This window comes from Rutidosis leptorrhynchoides, chromosome 10 (assembly GCF_046630445.1).
Source record: "Rutidosis leptorrhynchoides isolate AG116_Rl617_1_P2 chromosome 10, CSIRO_AGI_Rlap_v1, whole genome shotgun sequence".
Classification (NCBI taxonomy): Eukaryota; Viridiplantae; Streptophyta; class Magnoliopsida; order Asterales; family Asteraceae; genus Rutidosis; species Rutidosis leptorrhynchoides.
Genome location: NC_092342.1, coordinates 312,444,566 through 312,466,066, shown reverse-complemented (window position 1 = coordinate 312,466,066; position 21,501 = coordinate 312,444,566). Strand labels below are relative to the sequence as shown.

The window sequence follows — 21,501 nt, the reverse complement described above, 5'->3', positions numbered from 1 at the left end:
CAAACATTTCGCGTGAAATGCGCCAAACAAAGCAGAATCTGGCCAGGCCAATCCGCGCGCCGCGCGGGGATGGGGCGCGCCGCGCCACCATCTGGGCAGAGATTTCTGGTCAGTTTTTCAAAGTATGCACGAACCAAAACATTTTCCAACCCAACTCTTGACCCGCAAACACTTATAATGCCTATCATATATCGTCGAAAAGGTATTTTGGCGAGGAATACAACTAAACACAATTCATCAATCACAAACATCATTTACAATAACCGAAAACTCGTCAATTGATCAAGAAAGGTTTATTTTCAAAGTTTCAAGTTCGTAAAACGTATTTTATGATTCGGGAATCCAATTTACACATACGATATGCCGTTTCGAAGGTAATTAAGCATACATTGCATCTAAACACTTACTAACAACATTAACAAGCATTCAACGCATCAAAAGTTCATTTCAAAGTCTATCAAACCCTAACCAAAATCCACAAAAATCAATATTCATGTTTTTGAAGTTTTCTTAGTCAACCTATGCATCAAAACGAAGCTAGTGATACTAGTAACACAATTAAAACATGAACTTTAACAATTAAACAACATTTACTCATCCAAAATCAAGGATTAAGCAAACCCATTTCAAAAACTCAAACTAGTTACTCCAAACCACAAATCGAGCAAACAAAACATATATTCATGTTACACACGAGCCATAGACACTAACTAACACAATTTCAAATCAAAAACACGAATTTAAAGAAAAATTAGTGATTTTAGAAAGTTACCCAAAATGGATGAAATTGGTACCAAATCGAAGAGGATGATGAGAGGATCACGAATATGTAATTTGTTTTGAAGTTTGCTTCCCGATCCGGATTTAGATGATGATTTATGTTTGTGTTCTTGAGAGAAAAAAAGAAAGAAAGAAAAAAAAAGAAATGGATGAATGGAGTGGATGGAGGTGGTGAGTGGTTGACTAGTCAACTACTAGCCACCTCTTTGGTCAAGTGGCGGAACTAGTCCCTCAAGTTTAGAAGCGGGTGCGGGATTTAACCGATCGAATATTTTTAAAACGCAAGTTAACGGAAGATGTTATAATTAAATGACGGAATTATTATGAACGTTAGTCAACGGAAACTACGAATTTAAATACGAAAGATTATGTTTTAAAAAAAAAGACGGTGTTAAAATTAAATTTAACGGAAAAACGCGGGATGTTACATTATCCACGCCTCAAAAGAAATTTCGTCCCGAAATTTAGTTGGAAGTAGTAGTTGTTGAATCTTCCTCGAGATCTTGCGTTGCCAATTCTACGAGTGAGGGAGAAGTACGTCCTAGGGTATTTCAACGAATTTTGACGGTCGGGATCATATGTTGTTTTAAGGTTTGGCTTCACGATTTATGGTTTCAACCGGTCCTCCTAGGAAGTGAGGGTTATCGTCGATAGTGAGTTCATCAAAGGAGATAACAAGTTCTCGTTTCGCAAAACACGTCTTTAAGTTGATACATCGAATGTAGGATAAACGGAGACTCAAAATGAGTCGGAAAGGTCTAAACGGCTAGCGACGGGTCCAAAACACCCCAAGAATTTAAAGGATCAAAATATCGCGGATTTAGCTTCCTACGTTTTCCCGAAACGGATTGCACCTTTCCAAGGTGCGACTCTTAACGTGACGCGGTTTCCCACGTGAAATTTGAAATGTTTACGTCTAACATCGGCGTAGCTCTTGGTGATTACGAGTCGCGTAGGGTTTTTACCTGAATATGAATAAATTTTCTCGGTTGCTCATGAATAATCCCGGTCCCGGTGAATTGGTCATCGTTTACTTGGTTCGACAAAAGAGAATGACGTTTCCGGTCACATGTGGTTTCAAAAGGAGTGACGTTAAAACTCGAATGAAAATCATTGTAGTACGAGGATTCGGTTAAAGGAAAATACTTTTCTCAAGTAAATTTGAAGTTGGTAATACAAACTTGTATTATGGTTTCCAAGGTTTAAATCGCATGTTTGTTCGGTCCGTCGGGTTGTGGATGGTACGCGGTACTCATGTCTAAATGCGGTCCCGAGGCTTTTTGTAAGGTACTCCAAAATCTAGAAATGAAACGAGGATCTCGATCCGAAACGAGGTACATTTCCTTAAGGCATATCAAACAAGTTTGCTAGGAATGGAAAACGTTAGCTAGGAAAAGTTTCTCAAGACATTCGCGTCGCGGAAGATTCATCGGTTTCCAAAAATGTTCGTCGGGGCAAGTTCTTATCGGGTTTTGAAAACGATTGTTAGGACTATCCACTCTCGCGGCGAATACTTGTATAACGTGAAGAGTCGCTCTCCATTGAGAATTTAGAATAAGGACCTCCTGAACCGGAAGTACGAGTGTGGTGAGAGAGAAGTTTCCGCCTCAGTGCGAGCATAACGAGTAAATTGTAATTAGTCAATAAGACTGTGCGAGGACGAGCTAGTATACACGTGTAACATACGGTTGAAGCCGAGAGGAATCGGTAATTCATTTGGAAGCATAAATACAGTTCGACAAAAGTCGAAGGTGTGTCCCCGGTATGGTTGTTATCAATATTCTCGGAGTTTTCAGATGTCCAAACATGAAAAGATGAAGTCATGTACATGGCACATGGTGGTGTTTAGGTTGATCGAGTCTAACCACCATCACGCGTCACTAGAACTTTGGTATGTCTTACCGTAATATAACCACGTTGATCGAGTGTCGTTATATTACGCTAACTCATACCTCCATTCCCACATCACTCTATAGATTCAAGTTCGTGTAGTCGTGAAGTTTAAAATAAACAAAGTGTAACGACGTCTCTAACGTGACTCGTATTGAATCGAAAGAATTAGTGCAACTATAAAGAAGCGTTCCCCGAGGGAAGTGTATAAAATGATTGTTCACGTCAATGTGGTTCGAGTCAGACAAAAATGTATTCAGGTATGAAAAGAGTAACGAGTCATGATAACGAGTAGCACGCAACCGTAGTGATAAATGTTGATGACGATACTCACCTAGAGTAGTGATGGTAGTAACACCAAAAAGTAGATAGTAAGAAACACCAGTGGGAAACCGATAGTAAGTTGAAACGGTGGCAAATAACAATCCGGGAGACAGAGTTCCCGAACAAGTGTGATTAATGAAGTCATCGTCATCCATACGTGTACGAATCATGAATTTACGTGTGTTACCAAAAAGTGGCGGAATACGAGTTCGTATGATGAAGGTTGGGTACCATTAAAAAGTTTGCCTAAGAATGATTCAAGTATAATGCACAAGTAGTCAAGTAAGTGCTATCTATAGCAAATGTATGTCAGAATGCAAATGCTAACTATCCGGTTGTAGTCTAGACTCACTAATGCGTCCTAACGACTCTGTTAGACACACTAATGCACATCCTAGTTCCCTACAACCAACGCTCTGATACCACTTGTAACGACCCGACCAAAACCGTTATTGACGGCGTCGTTAACTTAGGTCCCGTTGCGTGGTCGTAGTCCCTATATGAGACTCGTTTGACCAAAATTATGTCGCGTTCATTTGAAAGGTACAAAGTTTAGTTTAACAAACGGATCGACAATAAGTTTAAGTTTACAAAGTTATAAAGTATGAATGAAATAACTTGCGACATAATTAGTTTGAAACCACAGTTGCTATAAATAGCGTAAGTAAGTAGACAAAAGTTTGAATCCAAAAATGCTATCCCTAGTGTATGCATGTATGGTAGACTCCAATCAAGTAATCAAAGAGTGCGGAAGCGTGTAACAAATAGCCATGTGAAAACCTGAGAAAACATAGAAGAATCTGTCAACGCAAAAACGTTGGTGAAATCATAGGTTTAAGTAAGTGAGTAAAAGTAAAGTAAGTCGAACCACAAGATTTGCAAAGATGAAATAATAGTAGTACATTCTAAAAGTTAATATTCACGAGCACCCAATTATTAAAGCTTAACGTTCCGTCCGTTGAATACCCCATCAATTAGTGCTAGAACAACACTGTTCCCGAAAATATATTTCATTCGTAAACGGTAGCGAACCGTTTGAATGAGGGTTTGTCAAACCCATATGGCCATATAACATAAGTTCTCGCTTACACCATCTGATGTAACTAATGATAATCGGATTGAGGATTTTCGTTCTAAACTCGTATGTAGAATGTTTGTTTTCCCGTTCTTGTGTTCACTTAGTTCAAAAGAATCGTTTATGTTTTCTCATCCCAAAAGTAAGTTCAAAAGAGTAAAAAGTGGGACTATGATCTCACCTCGAGTGCACGAGTATAAAGGTACTTCAACAAGTAAACGTGTGCATGAAAGTTGCTTAGCCTTGACCTAAACAAGTAAGTTATATCAATTAACCGGTTACGACACAAGGTCGGGTGAAATGTGTTCAATTAGTCCTATGGCTCGTTACGACTCGATTAAGTATAGCATGTGAATCACGTTGTCAAGTTTCATACAAGAAACAAGTATAAAAGCATGTTAGAATGATTGTATAAAAGTTTGGTTAAGTTTGACTAAAAGTCAAACTTGGTCAAAGTCAACGAAAAAGTCAACGCGTTCGGGTCGGGTCCCGAACTATTTTTCTATGCTAAATATTCATATACAAGTATATTAAAACAAGTTTCATGTGAATCGGAGGTCGATAGCTAGTCAAACATTTCGCGTGAAATGCGCCAAACAAAGCAGAATCTGGCCAGGCCAATCCGCGCGCCGCGCGGGGATGGGGCGCGCCGCGCCACCATCTGGGCAGAGATTTCTGGTCAGTTTTTCAAAGTATGCACGAACCAAAACATTTTCCAACCCAACTCTTGACCCGCAAACACTTATAATGCCTATCATATATCGTCGAAAAGGTATTTTGACGAGGAATACAACTAAACACAATTCATCAATCACAAACATCATTTACAATAACCGAAAACTCGTCAATTGATCAAGAAAGGTTTATTTTCAAAGTTTCAAGTTCGTAAAACGTATTTTATGATTCGGGAATCCAATTTACACATACGATATGCCGTTTCGAAGGTAATTAAGCATACATTGCATCTAAACACTTACTAACAACATTAACAAGTATTCAACGCATCAAAAGTTCATTTCAAAGTCTATCAAACCCTAACCAAAATCTACAAAAATCAATATTCATGTTTTTGAAGTTTTCTTAGTCAACCTATGCATCAAAACGAAGCTAGTGATACTAGTAACACAATTAAAACATGAACTTTAACAATTAAACAACATTTACTCATCCAAAATCAAGGATTAAGCAAACCCATTTCAAAAACTCAAACTAGTTACTCCAAACCACAAATCGAGCAAACAAAACATATATTCATGTTACACACGAGCCATAGACACTAACTAACACAATTTCAAATCAAAAACACGAATTTAAAGAAAAATTAGTGATTTTAGAAAGTTACCCAAAATGGATGAAATTGGTACCAAATCGAAGAGGATGATGAGAGGATCACGAATATGTAATTTGTTTTGAAGTTTGCTTCCCGATCCGGATTTAGATGATGATTTATGTTTGTGTTCTTGAGAGAAAAAAAGAAAGAAAGAAAAAAAAAGAAATGGATGAATGGAGTGGATGGAGGTGGCGAGTGGTTGACTAGTCAACTACTAGCCACCTCTTTGGTCAAGTGGCGGAACTAGTCCCTCAAGTTTAGAAGCGGGTGCGGGATTTAACCGATCGAATATTTTTAAAACGCAAGTTAACGGAAGATGTTATAATTAAATGACGGAATTATTATGAACGTTAGTCAACGGAAACTACGAATTTAAATACGAAAGATTATGTTTTAAAAAAAAAGACGGTGTTAAAATTAAATTTAACGGAAAAACGCGGGATGTTACAGTTAGTTGATTAGATCATTTCGGATCAAATCAGATTTAAAAAAAAACATTGAGATGCTGTTGAACGAACTATTGGACTTGATAATCTTTTGATCACTTGAGTTTGACCAGCTGAAACGAAACCTGATAATTGTTTACCAGGTTTTGTTGGTAAGCTTTACAAGTTTTGAATGAAATTGCCCACTCGGTTTGTACGATCTATGAGTTCCTTTCAGTTACGTCCTGCTTATACTGCGGGGTCAAATTTGGTTTTGCAAAAACTTATAGTTGGTTTTATAACTTTATTTTATTTTGTACTCCGTAGTCCGTAATGTATATGAATATGAGATGAATAAATATGAATATTAATATATGATATGAATATTAACATATATGATCAACCTTTATGCCATCAAGCTGTTTATTTACTGTCTTTCAAGTGTATCTCAAACTCAAAGCTTCATAATGACCAATCTTTAGTAACATATTTTCTAACGACAAACTTACAGTCTAACGTACATGTACAACTATCATGAATATAAATATTTCAATGTCTTAAGTGAAGCTTTAACTCAATTGGTTGGGAACTTGAAAAGTTTATATCGCTAAGCTAAGAGCTATGAATTTTTTTAGATGTAATTACACTTGTTATAACAAGGACGGTGTTGAGGTGACCAAATTCATTTCAAATTATGTATATGCTATTACTATCTCACTACTACTCGTATAAAGCAACAAATGAGAAACCATATAATTGAATTTGATATTAACTATTGAATTCGTATTTCCTTCTTTTGTATAATATGAATACATTACCTTATATGTTACTCCGATATGTGTGGGTTTGACTAATATTAATATGCATTAAGTATCATATAAATTTATAAAATCGTGATATCATAAATAAGGATTATTTAAACTTAAAAAAAATCCAAAAAAAATAAAAATATATAAGCTCTCATGATGATGTCATTAAAATAATTAATTGTATTTAATAAAAAGATTAATATGTTAATTGTATAATATATGAAGCATTATGTACAACCTTATAAACCCCCTGACCATATGTACAATATTAGAACCATTATGTACAACCTTATGGTAAAACACCCCTATAACCATATGCACAATATTTGAAGCATTATATACAACCTTATAATAAAACACTTTCATGACCATATGTACAAACATTAAAACAAAATGTACAATCTTTTATAAAATACCTCATGAACACATGTACAAACTTTGAAATATATTGTACAACCTTCGTATAATAATTGTATTTTAAATTTTTAAAAAAATTTCAATAAACATTTGTTATTGCTAATAATTATTATTAAAATATAAATACTTATTGCAGAGAGAGATAGGCCGAAATGGGGTGGAGGAAATTTTTAGAACAAACTTTATTATTATTATTATTATTATTAATAATTATTATTATTATTATTATTATTATTATTATTATTATTACAATTATAATTATTATATTATTATTATTCAAATATGAATTCTTTTACGGGATTAATTACGTTACGTATGTATGCGAAATACACGCCTCAATAAAAAGTTGTAATGTAGGCTTTTATAACAAGAAAAACAGTGATTGTGATTTTTCTTAATAGTGATTGTGATTGAACTTGCGGGCATAGCCCAACGGTTCTCCCCATGTACTTTGTGTCATGGGATAGGGAGAGGTCATGGGTTCGATCCTTAGGGATGACATGATTTTCTTTAAACCAATTGAACTAATGGTGGTATATATTGACCCTATAGGGAGGTTTTACCGGATTCGTTCACGGACCTCTACCCAGGAACACTGCCCGAATGGATGTGTTCCCGGGTACCGTCGATCGGATTCGGGTTTCCGCCCGAACGTGTGTGTTACGTGCAAATGATGAGGGTCGTTGAAATAAATGATCTACTGATGCCAAAAAAATCGCCGTTAAAAAAAAATAGTGATTGTGATGAAATTTGGAAGATGGTGATTGGAGAATAAATGTAGTTCATTTATTCTGATCAAATTAAGTATATCAATATGTTTGTAAAAACAACGACAAGTTTCTTAGTCGGGATCCTTGGTTCTACGGTTCATTAAACTAAATGACTTTAATATTTACATTCACTTAATACCTTAAACATATCATTAAACTGTTTCGTTTAAACAAATCCGTGGTTCCACAGTCATTTCACGGTATATACCTATATATTTGTTGAATTTTCAGTTAACTTTTATACCAATTTGACACTTTTATTTTACTTTTTTAGGTGGATAAGAAAATTTACAACATTACTGTAATTAACAATAAAGAATTGAAATAAGCTGAATACCTTTGTTGTATTATTTTCTTGTTACACACTGCTGTACATAATAGACCATATATATAGGTACAAAGTATGGGCTAGAGAAGGGTAAGAGATAACCCTGGAAGATTCTAGTCTTGACAAACATTTAATACACAACTAACAACTAACAACTCTAACACTCCCTCTCAAGCTGGAGCATATATATTGATCATGCCCAGCTTGCCACAAAATCGACGGATACAATTCCCAGGTAATGCTTTGGTGAAAATATCGGCCAATTGTTCATTACTTTTGACATGGGGGATTTTGATAATCCCTTCTTCTAACTTTTCTCGAGTGAAATGACAGTCAAACCCGGATTTAAATACTTTGTTACTTTTAACGATGACTATTCTCGAGTTACATGGCTTTATTTGATGAAGAGTAGGTCTGAAGTGTTTACTCACTTTTGCTCATTTGTTTCTGAAGTAAAAATACAATTTCAGGTTCCAGTTCAAACCTTGATAAGTGATAATGCCAAAGAATTTCTTTCTGAATCGTTTTCATCATATGTGCTTCAAAATGGTATCAGAGAGCACCCTGTGAGTGCACCTGCGCCAGTGTTTTGAGAGCTAGGATTTCAGAATTGTTTCATGTGAGAACAATAACGACTGACTTTTAATATCACCCCGGAGAGTGATTATTTGATCTCACCACCCTCGCCAAACGACTCAGAAGGCCCCGAATTGCACAACCTGAAAATTAATTGGTTTTTCGGCCACCACAGAACCGCCACGCGCCGCCGCCATTCTCTGACAGACGACCACGCGCCGGCGCGTGGAAGCGCGTTTCCCTGCCGTTCGCCGCTGTTTTTTTTCCCGGTACGCTCTTTTCTAGATTCCGACCAACACCTTGGTGAGTATTGGTCTATTTCACTACTTTGGATTTTTTGCTCTTGGTGACTGAGATATTTGGTGTTGCTGCTACTGCATTCTATTTGGTACTATTTCTGATTGGTTTGGGTTTTTATATTGCTGAATCTCTATGTCTATTACTGGTTTTTTATTTACAGTTATTTTGTTGGCGGTTAGAAACTGCCTTTTATACTTGGAAACATTTCCTGATTTGATTAACTATCCCTCAATGATTCACACTTGTTTTGGTTGGTTCAGTTTGTTAATGATTATTAAATTACTTATAAGTATTGCCAAGAAAGTGTCTTCTCCTTGTGTGTTCATGATCTCTATGGAAGAATATGAAGAATATGTCCGATTAAAAGAATTCATGAAACTCAAAACACCAATAGCCGCTTTTGCTGAATCGGGTAAGTCTAATATATGCCTCTTATCGTCAGCGTCTAAATGGGTCATTGATTCTGGTGCTTCAGATCATATGACAGGTAATCATCATTTGTTCTCGAGTTTTAAATCACAACCATCTCATGTAACAACTGCTAATGCTACTACTTCCCCTGTCCTTGGTTCTGGCACCATCAATCTTACTCCATCAATGTCATTATCATCTGTTCTAAGTATACCCAACTTTTCGTTTAATTTATTATCTGTTAGCAAAATCACGCGTGATTTGAATTATGTTGCTTTACTCTATCCCGATTTTTGTGTCTTCCAGGATCTATCGACAAAGCAAATTATTGGTAGAGGACGAGTATCTGATGGCTTATACATACTTGAACACAAAACACAAATACCACGTTCGTTGGTGTGCTCTAAATCACCATCCCCGTATGAGATGCATTGTCGGTTGGGACATCCTTCTCTCCAGAGTATGAAGAAATTATGTCCCGAGTTTTCTACCTTGTCGTCTCTGTATTGTGAGCCATGTCAGTTTGCCAAACATCACCGTGTTCATTTAGCTCCCAGAGTCAATAAACGGGCTTCATCTCCATTTGAATTGGTTCGCTCTGATACCATGTAATTAACAATAAAGAATTGAAATAAGCTGAATACCTTTGTTGTATTATTTTCTTGTTACACACTGCTGTACATAATAGACCATATATATAGGTACAAAGTATGGGCTAGAGAAGGGTAAGAGATAATCCTGGAAGATTCTAGTCTTGACAAACATTTAATACACAACTAACAACTCTAACAATTACACTAATAAAGTGAGGTGTCAATATTGGTTGAACGAACCTTAAATCCTATTATTATTTCAATATAGATTTTTTTTTTAACGAAAACTCATATAAAAACTTAAAAAAATAATAAAGTAAGGTCTCATTTGTTGCTTTATTTCAATTCAATATAGATATTGATAGAAATTCAACTATATTTATTGTCTATTCAACGTGTACACTAAATAGAAAATTCACAAATAATATACGTGCACGGCGATTTCAGGATCAGAACTCAATGGGGAGTCTCGAATTTTTTTTTTCAACACTAATTATATTTGAATATTATTTTAGTCGTTTACTTTCAAAAAATTACAAATTCGAAATATATATGTGGTCAGAGTAGTAAATATAGTGGTGTCTGTACACTTTAAGAAAAAATTATAAATTCAAAAAATATGTTGGGTCCTATTGTTAAATTTAATAGTGTGCTATGCAATTTAAAGAATCTTTTCTATATAAAAAATAAAAACTAGTGGTGTCCGTGACCTTACACGTTATAAGCTAGAGTTGCCATTGTGCACATGTGAATAAGATTTAGAATTTTTCTAACGACTCAAAATGTTGTTGGTAAAGTGAATAAAATGTTGTAAAATTGCATAACTGCTATTTTGTATTCAATAAATAACCACTATGTATAAAACATCCTTTAAGATTGTCATGTGAAAAATCCTAATATTTAGTCATTTTATATGGTAATAATATTATTCATATTGAGTATATAATTAGATATTTGATAATAAATATATTAGCTTTTATATCATTATAATGACTATCATCACTAGTTTTTTTTTTTTTTTTTTGAAAAGCAAGAAAGACTTATATTAAACAATCACGAATAGTACATGGTTGACTGGGCACCCTTAACAACACGATACATCACGAAAGAAATAAGGAAAAACAAATTACATCGCCCTAAGCTAATTGCAAAGATTGCAACTAACAAAAGGAGTTAAAACTAAGGGTGTGAGAACCATTGTAGCCAATCCATAATATGACCCTTGCAACGTCGTGAAATCCAGTCATATGAAAGAACTTGAACCTCGCTAAATAAGGATGGGACCGTCTCGAGCTTATTCTTGAACACCTTTGCATTTCTATTCTTTCATAGAATGTAACAAACCACCCAACTAACCGCTTGCCATTGATTTTTTTTATGATCCTGTGCTACACAGCCGAAAGTATCATTAAAAATATCCTCAAACCCGAATATAGCCGAATTATACCCCCACCATTTAAGAACTTTAGCCCAAATGTCTTTTGCCACTTGACAGGAAAAAAGTATATGCTCCACCGTCTCAATGTCATCATCACAAATCGGGCATCTCACACTATTCAAGTCGATGCCCCGTTTATCTAACTCGAATCTTACCGGTATACGTCCTAATCTCGCCCGCCAAATAAACACCTCCACTTTTTTTGGAACCAAACCATTTCGCAACGACTCGACTATCATTACTAGTTACTAGCTAGTATAAGAAGTAGGCACATACATATGTAGCCTTGATTGAGTAGTCATTCAACATATATTCAAGAATGCAATTCATCAAAAGATTGTTGTATTTATTAACTCTATATTCGACATATGGAAGATGTTATGCAAATGTAACACAGCATAGTTTTCAATCGTCCTCTATCCTTCTTCAAGTCACTGGAAATGTTTATCCTCTCGGATATCTAATTATCTATATACATATATATGTCCCTTCTATTTATTTGCAAAAAAGAACAGCCTTTATAAGTTTATTTCGTTAATATTTATTCTAAAAATCACACGGACGAGTCCAAATATAATAAAACTAGAGAAGACATTTTATAAACAAGAAACGAAACAAGTATATTATTGCGTGTTATGCTCAAAAATATTCTTTTCTGTAAACCTTATAGTACAGTGATTAGAAATATTTATTGAACTCTACATTGTACATAGTAAAATATAAAATATTATTATAATTATAACACTTTTGTAAACATACAATAGATATTTTTAAGTTGTATAAATGTAACAAATAAATAAAATTTATACTCTACATTATTTACTGAACAACTTTGAAATCCTGCTGTATCAATTATTTTAATTTTAATTTGTATATTTATCACCTCATATTTTATATTTTATATAACGTAAATATACACTTGTAATGTACAGGTACTATTATGTGACAGTGAATCTGGGTAATCCACCAAAACCTTATTTTTTAGACATTGATACTGGCAGTCATCTCACTTGGATTCAATGTGATCTTCCCTGCCAAAAATGCCTCCCAGTAATTATAACCTTCTCTCAAAATTCCTATACATAAAAACATGTTTTACTTAATTATTATGTGAGTTTTGTGTTTCTTTATTCAGATTATGAGTAATGTAACTATGAATATACTTTTTTGGTTGTGTAGGCTCCTCACCCACCTTATAAACCTGTTACAAATAAGCTTGTGAAATGCTCGGATCCGTTATGTGAACCTGTTCGCTGGCAGCAAATACATTGTGCGTCTCCAGACTAGCAGTGTGACTATTATGTGAAATACGTCGATGGTGGATCCTCTCTTGGTGTATTGATACGTGACCCATTTCACTTTCAGTACTCAAATGGAATTATAATCGAAACTCATCTTGCATTTGGGTACGTTTAGACCCTCCTTTTGTAGAATATTGTAAACAGCGCAGGTATAATTGTATTATTCATCACATATTTATAGATCACAAAGAAATATGTAAACCCTAAAAGACATCATGTACCCAAGCTCACATATTGGACGTGGCCTAACCTATCATCTAACACTTTTTTTGTACATTTTTATTTACCTATCAAAAGGTACTAATTGTAGTATACTGATTAAATCTTGACAATATACAGATGTGGTTACCATCAATCACACCTACAACCCGAGCATCGACCCAACGTTGATGGGATTCTTGGTCTAGGCTTCAGCAAAGAAAGCATTGTAAGCCAACTGCACGAACTTGGTGCAGTAAGAAACGTAGTGGGCCACTGTTTTAACAGAAAAGGAGACGGATACTTGTTTCTTGGCGATGAATTTATCCCTTCAAGTGTCGTCTGGACCCCCCTTGTACATACAAGTGAATTCGCGTGAGATTTTGTCTTAAGAAATTTTTACTATTACTAAAACTTGTCGAAAATCATGATTGACTTTTGACGTTTCTCTTTCCAGGAAACGATATTACTTGGGACTAGCGGATCTCATTGTTGGCGGCATAAAAACTGAAATAACAGATCTTCGCGTAATATTTGATAGTGCATCTACCTATACTTACTTTGCTCCTCAAGCTTATAAAGTTCTAGTTACAGAGGTGATGATATAATTAATGATTCATGACCTTAATTAAACTTAAGATCTGAGGGTCAGTAACATTAATCAGTCTTACTGTAATATGTAAGCTATAGTTTGTGGTTTACAGATTGAGAACATGTTAGAAGGTCAGGATACATACAACGCCGCAAATGATGAAAACTTTGGATTATGTTGGGAAGGTTCGGAACGTTTTCAGTCCATTGACGATGTCAAAAATATGTTCAAGCCGATCATATTGGTCTTCGAAAATTCACAAAATACATGGTTACAGTTGGACCCTGAAGCATATCTAATCATCAATGTAAGAATTAAGTCCTCTACTTTAAACAGGTAAACTTATAATAGAATACAGTTTATTTCACATGTAGTTTATCTTTGTTTGCCTTGTTGCAGAAAAATGGACATGCTTGCCTTGGGATATTTAGTACCGAAGAAATCGGCGTACCAACCCTAAATTTAGTTTTAATTGGAGGTACAAAAGCTTAACAGTTAAATTAATTAAACTTAACTATCATTTCATGTGTGTGCAGAAAAAATATATTAAAGTTGCATTGTTTTACTTGGTATTTGCAGATATATCATTCCTTGACAAAATCATCATTTATGACAATGAAATGCAAAGGATAGGATGGGCTCCTGCAAACTGCAAAGACATCCCCAAGTCTCAAGTCATTAACTCATAATTTTTAGCTATAAAATTGGCCAAAATAAGTTGTATAGGAACAATATATTAAAAACAATGAACTCCACCTTATATTTATTCTGATCTTTGGTAAAGTATTGTGATGAAAAACACATATCACCAAATTGCAGTTCCTAATCATAGTCGATTTCTTGTTAAATGTCTCATCGTCCGAGATGTAACGACCCTACCACAACCCCTCTTTAGTTAAGGGGGCACTATTCAACTATCTATAGTTCTAGAAGTTCATGTTATGTTTAGGAACAACATATTGAAAATTTAAGTATAACAATATGAATGCATAAAAATATACCTTGTGATATATGATAAAATCCTTGAGCTAGTACATTTTATACAAAATTACCACATAAGTTAGCTCAATGGAGTTTTAAAAATGATCTCAGATCAACAGAAACATTGGCTAATCTATGTGGTGTGCATAATTTAGTCAAATCTCATTGCGTGACCAGAACGACAGGACCTGCCTCAGTAGACTCTGCATATGTGAACCATCAGTTCACCTCTAGCTATATTGATGGTTTGACCGTGAACCTTCTTTGCAAATAATTTATTTCTATTTGCCTTTCGTAGGTTGTTTGACGGGAGTTAATTTCCGGAATGAGGCATGCAACATCATCACTACACAAAAATCCGTAATTTAGAAGGGATAATATAACGATTAAAAGGGATGTACAGGTGTATAGGTTGCAATTTCACACATTATAGAAAAATAGTTAATATTGATTTCAGTTTTTGCATATATCGAAGTCAAACAGCCAACATTTTTTTAAAGCTAAAAAGATATTGTGACGGGTTAAAGATTTCCAGCGCATTCAAGATGATACAGACCTCCTACATTGTTACGATTCAAATTGTAACAAGTTTTTTATTCGTATTTCAAACATAACTATTTGTAGAACATGGAGATGATTCACCCTAGCCTAAATTCTGTGTTTCGACCCATTACCCAACCCGCCCAATCAACACATTCTGCAACCTCTAGTACACTCATAAATCATCAACAACATGTTGGATCAACTTACCTGCATAACTAACTCCAAGAGCATATAACACCGCCATCTGAACATTGCACGCATATATTATAGCCACAGTGACTGCAAGTCAAAGATCAAAATACATTTCATTAGGTATGCAAAATGACATTAAAATCCAATTTGCCCAAATATCATGACAATGTTTATATTATCTTTATATATAGCTCAACGAATCAATAGCAAATGAACTACGCAAACTAACCGCATTGTAACAAACGAAGCAAAACCTCTCGAATAACAGGATACTTATCGACGTCCCAACGGTTACCGCAATACTTAAACAAATCCCAAAGTGCTAAACTTGTTACTAAACCAACAAGTGCAATAGGTATCTGATACCTACACATTAACAACAACACATACTCAATTAAACAATATAGATACATAAACAGCCATGGATAATTATAAATTCATTTAAATATTAAATAATTTGTTATAAAAAGAAAAACACACATACAAAGAGCAAGCGAAAAACAGGATGAATAAAGTAGCGTAATTCCGGCAATATCGTTTATTGTTTTCAGTAACTCTCATACGAGCTTGCGAACGAGACGACGGAAACGAATACGAATCGGAGTAACCGATAAACCCTAGGGTCCACGACGGAGTGTCGCCGGAAAAATCTTCGTTCGTGAGTTTTGAGAAGGGGTTTAGGGTGAATAGAGATATTAGGGTTCCGAGGTTGTTTAATAAGGTTGAGAGGAGTAAGGAGTTAGTTGCAGTGATGCCGGAGGGTTGATTAGTTGTTGTTGTTGTTGTTGTTGTTGAGTTGGAATGGGAATTGGAATTGGCGGCGGCGGTGGTGGTGGTGGTTGAGGTGGTTGTAGTGGTGGAGATACGGTGGAGGTCGGAGGTACGTTGGTCGAGGATTTCGAGGTAGCCGCTGTCACGGAGCCAGGTTTCGAAGGTGGGGTCGGGGACGCTCAGAGCTAACGGGTTCGCAGAGAACGCCATTTTTGTTGTGTTGATTTGAGTTGTTGAGTTGAGTTGGATAATGGATATTCGGCGTCTGACCAAATTTCATTATTTATTTATTCATGTCAATTATGTATTTAAGTAACTCAAAATCCTATATTTTTATGTCGGGTTTGGATCGGGTAAATGAGTCTAGGTTGGGTATTGGTACGGCTTTTAATTTTTTGGAGCTCGGGTCCGGAGATAACTTTGAACATAAACCCGATTAATCGGCATGTATACAAGAAAATTGGTTTATGATGATCAAGCCCTTCATTGGCTAGGATGTTATCCACTTTATCAGTTCAATCTATAACAAATGTTTTAGGCATCGTGTAAAATTTTTGGGAAAATAGAGTTAAGATAAGGTCCTTAATACTCAAAATATGCGGGGTAGGGCATCAGGATCTAATCCGATTATAAAGGGTTTCAATGGTAGTTGTTTACTGCCACTCTAAACTAGCTTCTTATGATAATCGCTACATTGATTACAAGGGGACTGGGCAAAACTACTGGAAATTACTCTGAACCCTTTTATAGTATGTAGTCCTTCATGTGGAGAATAGAGTTAATGTTCGGTAATTAAAAGATATAAAAGCGAAAGAAATATTTGGGAAACCCAGTTTGGCAAAAATTTTAAAGAAAAAGAAGAGTACAAATAAGAACTACACAAATTGACACGAAAATAGTCTTACGGTCTCAAGAGCACTTGGATATTGGTTTTTGCTAAGTCTTCTAAAGTTTCAGGGGTTGAAATTAGCTAGGTGGATTCATGTGCATTTTGGCATTTAGGTTAGATCTGATTAGTTTTGGTGGATATGGGATAGCTCTTGGTATTGTTTCAATTTTGGTGGGCCTATGAATTTTATGGTTAAGTAGTCATCACAAGGTTTATTTATAATTATGGTGGCTATTATTAGTCAAAATCCATAAACAATGGCAAGTTTTATCTGCAGATTAAATCATGTGTAGCCAATGAAGATATATGGTATTTCATAGTTTGTGGTGTTTTCAAGTTGACATAGCCTGTCATACTGGCATTTATTCATGGAGTCTCGTTTTGTCTCAAGTGATTTTTGGAGGTGTGTTGGTACTCAAGTTTTAATTTCAAAGTCTCAGTGTCCAGTAAAAGAGTGTCCAGTAAAAGAAGCTATAGTTCAAGTTCAAGATCAAGATCAAACGTTGTCTTTCTTTGGATTTTCAAAGTGACTTTTCAAGACTTTGTGTGTAGATAATATTTAGTACTGTTATCTCATGGGTAGTTGTTTCATATGCAATTCGCACGCTTTAATAGTCATGAGAAATATTGTATCCAATGGGCGGATTAGCGTTTGTTCAATTGCTTGTAATCATTTTGAGTTTTTCATCAATTTGGTGAAAGGCTCCTCAATTTATTTAATTTCCCTGTTTTTTCGCCAAAAAAAAAAATCATGTAAAAATTTTAGCATTATAAATATTGAATTCCAATTGTATTTCAATCGACGTGATGTTTTGTAGAAATTTATTTAAATGCCTCTCAGTGTTAGTGTTAACCTAATCAAACGTTGTTGGTACGACGTTCGAAAGATATTAGATATCTATAAGAAATGAAGGAGCTTATAATTCAGTATGTAGTTATTACCTTAGAAAATAATTGTTTATCATGATCAGTAGCAGCAACTCTAAGAAAATATTCAATACCACCTACCGTATTCGACAAACACGCACCCGACCCGCATATTCGTGAAAAAATTCGTTTACCCGATAGTTTGTGAATAATGGAGACCCGAATACCCATGGAGAAACCTGTTTACCTACTATTTAGTAACTAAATGAGGACCCGTCGGATTCGGGTCCCGGTTTTCGACGTGTTCTTTAAACGAGTTCGGGTCTGGGATTACCTAAACCCGGCCCAATGTCATCCCTAGTTGTGTTTGTTTAGTTTGATTGTTGTGTATCGCCTTGTGGCTCGAGTGTTTTAGTTGTTTTTATGTGGTTTGCGTTTGTATTCCATGTGTTAAACATTCATCGTTTTGATGATGCTCATTTGTTATAAAATTCTTTTTAGCCAATTTAATTGTAATTTTTACAAGTTACGTTTAAGGTTACTATATTTAGAGGACAAAACAATTACATTTAAGGTTAATATATTTAGATTAGAAATCTATACAGTTAGTCGTTGTAGCTTGTATTATCTTACACGTTTAATCACTAAAACCTTTTTTGCAATGATAGTCAATGAGGTTTGCTACGTCTAGTAACTCCGTCTACTAGACGTTAATTTATGTTTGCTATGGTCATGTGTTGAACACGTGATGGGTAAACCCAGACTTTTTTCTCAACAGAAAAGCAGATGCACTCTTTTTGTTTACAACGAGACTCGAACTCATAACTTCAAAGTTGATAAGTTTCTTTGATAATATTAGGCCAGAAATCCTTTGATATAAATATTTCTTTTCAAAACTAACTTTTCTATGTAAACCTAATAACATTATTAATTTTTGTGATAACTTTGAGTTATAAGTAATTAAGTTAGATATAGTATGTTTAAGCATATTATTAAGGGATACGTTTATCATTATCTTTAAATTAATATTTTTAAATAGGTATTGATGATTTTTTATTGTAAATAATTCTAACAAAATATTTATTGTATAGAGATGTTACATTTTTTTTTCTTTCTTTAGAAGATCTAATTATGTTACATAATTAGTTATCCGTAATACATAACGAACGTCTGGTTAACAAGGCATGCAGTCTATGGACTAAGTTTTTCTCTATTACCGGGAAGGTTTGTCTACGGTGGTAGTAGGTTGTCCATGCAGTCATTCAACACCAGAATAGCTTTGAGAGCACAAGCCTTGAAAGCTAAAATATCGGAAAACTTGCTAGGTGTAAAAGCGTGACTTGTTTTCCTGTTCAAAAAACAAAAATATTTTCATAAGGTCTTGTTTTCCCTAAGGCAAATTTTTTTGAGGTTGCACCAAGTACCGTGAGACTCCAACCACGATCATTCTTCCAAATGTGCTTACCCTAGATCACAAGGGATAAACGGGTGCATTTGGGAGTAGTCGTCTTAAAACCACAAAGACGACCATATTCACCTTATTTTTCAACCCTTGGTTCTATTGGTTCGAGATGCACATATTTGGTACTTTCATGTTTAATAGAAGATATTGCACATTCAAGTCAAAGACAATTCAGTTTCAAGTTTAAAGAGTCAAAGAGTTGAAGTCTAAAGATAGTTTGTGAAAGGACCCGTTCATATACATTATAAACGATTCACAATAGTTGATTACATTGCGAGGTATTTGACCTCTATATGATACATTTTACAAACATTGCATTCGTTTTTAAAAGACAATCTTTCTTTACATCGAAAATTGACAGGCATGCATACCATTTCATAATATCCACTATCCAACTATAAATTGATTTAATAATAATCTTTGATGAACTCAATGACTCGAATGCAACGTTCTTCGAAATATGCTATGAAAGACTCCAAGTAATATCTTTAAAATGAGCAAATGCACAGCGGAAGATTTCTTTAACACCTGAGAATAAACATGCTTTAAAGTGTCAACCAAAAGGTTGGTGAGTTCATTAGTTTATCATAATCATTTATTTCCATCATTTTAATAGACCACAAGAATTTCATTTCCAGTTCTCATAAATATACGTCCCATGCATAGAGACAAAAATAATCATTCATATGGTGAACACCTGGTAACCGACATTAACTAGATACATATAAGAATATCCCCTATCATTCCGGGATCCTCCTCCGGTACTTTGGATGGGGTTTGTTAGGCCCAATAGATCTATCTTTAGGATTCGCGTCAATTAGGGTGTCTGTTCCCTAATTCTTAGATTACCAGACTTTAATAAAAAGAGGCATACTCAATTTCGATAATTCAACCATAGAATGTAGTTTCAATTACTTGTGTCTATTTCGTAAAACATTTATAAAAGCGCATGCATTCTCAGTCCCAAAAATATATATTGCAAAAGCATTTAAAAAGGGAGTAATGAAACTCACCATACTGTATTTCGTAGTAAAAATACATATAACGTCATTGAACAAGTGCAAGGTTGGCCTCGGATTCACGAACCTAAATTAATTATATATATTTATGTGTTGGTCAATATTTGTCTAACAAATTAGGTCAAGTCATAGTGTACCACAATCCTAATGCTCGAGACTAATATGCAAAAGTCAACAAAAGTAAATTTGACTCAAAATAATTTCCAAAAATCTATACATGATTAATATATAGTTTAAATATCGTCGTTTTACATTTTTAAATATTTTTAAAAGATTTATTAGAGTAAATAATATAATTTATTTATTAATAAATAAAATTTTATATTAAATTTATATAATAAAATATACTTTTATATATATTAAGTAATAAAATTTTATAGGGTTCATTTAATATTATAAAGATAATATGATAGGTATTATTAAAGTAAGTTATTACACGTAGTAAAATATGTTTGTATCACATATTTATTTGATAAAATAATATCTATAATGATAGTAAGTAAAAGTTGTATTATTTTGTAATAATAATAATTATTATAAAAATATCAATATTTATAATTACTAAGATGACATTATGATAAAACGATAATTCTAATTATGATAACTTTAATATTTACGATAATTTTTAATATTATCTTTAAAATAATAATTCTATTTAAAATAATAATAATAATAATGATATTTTATAGTAACAATGACATTTCTATTAAAATGATAATTTTTGTTAAAATGATAGTTTTAATACTAATAATACTTTTAATAATAATAGTAATGATAAAAATAATAAGAACGATAATTTTATCTAAATCAATATCTTATAATATTTTAATTTTATCATGATACTCTTACCCATTATTTCCTAATCGTTTCGTTTAATAGTTTTAATCGTCTTTTATATCGTGTTCATAATAATGATAATAATAGTAATCAAAATAATTAGGTGTTACAAATATTTATTTTAATTACACTAATATTAATAATGATAGTTACTATAACATTATTAACGATAATACTAATAATTATCTTAATGATGATATAGTAATAATAATAATAACAATAACAATGACCATTTTTAAATAATGATATATATATTAATAATGATAATAATAATAATAATACCAATAATAATAATAATAATAATAATAATAATAATAATAATAATAATAATAATTGGATAATAATAATAATACTAATTATAACTTTAACGATAATAACGATAG

At 33.8% G+C, this 21,501-nt stretch overlaps 1 protein-coding gene across 1 annotated transcript; it reads right to left on the bottom strand.

Moving 5' to 3' along the window:
• Positions 1-14,561: 14,561 nt before the first annotated feature.
• Positions 14,562-16,295, bottom strand: LOC139873088 (PRA1 family protein H). The gene is made up of 4 exons (XM_071861024.1): positions 15,758-16,295; positions 15,503-15,639; positions 15,289-15,360; positions 14,562-14,884 (listed from the first exon to the last, which is right to left on the bottom strand). The coding sequence occupies exons 1-4, from the start codon at positions 16,252-16,254 to the stop codon at positions 14,820-14,822; spliced, it is 771 nt and encodes a 256-aa protein (XP_071717125.1). The 5' UTR covers positions 16,255-16,295; the 3' UTR covers positions 14,562-14,819.
• Positions 16,296-21,501: the final 5,206 nt, after the last annotated feature.

Excerpts from the sequence above, each read along its gene's own strand:
- LOC139873088 (XM_071861024.1), bottom strand. The coding sequence starts at position 16,254 with ATGGCGTTCTCTGCGAACCCGTTAGCTCTGAGCGTCCCCGACCCCACC. Across the intron at positions 15,361-15,502 it reads GCTTCGTTTGTTACAATGCG|TCACTGTGGCTATAATATAT; the intron begins GTTAGTTTGCGT and ends TTTGACTTGCAG. Across the intron at positions 14,885-15,288 it reads TCTTGGAGTTAGTTATGCAG|TGATGATGTTGCATGCCTCA; the intron begins GTAAGTTGATCC and ends ATTTTTGTGTAG.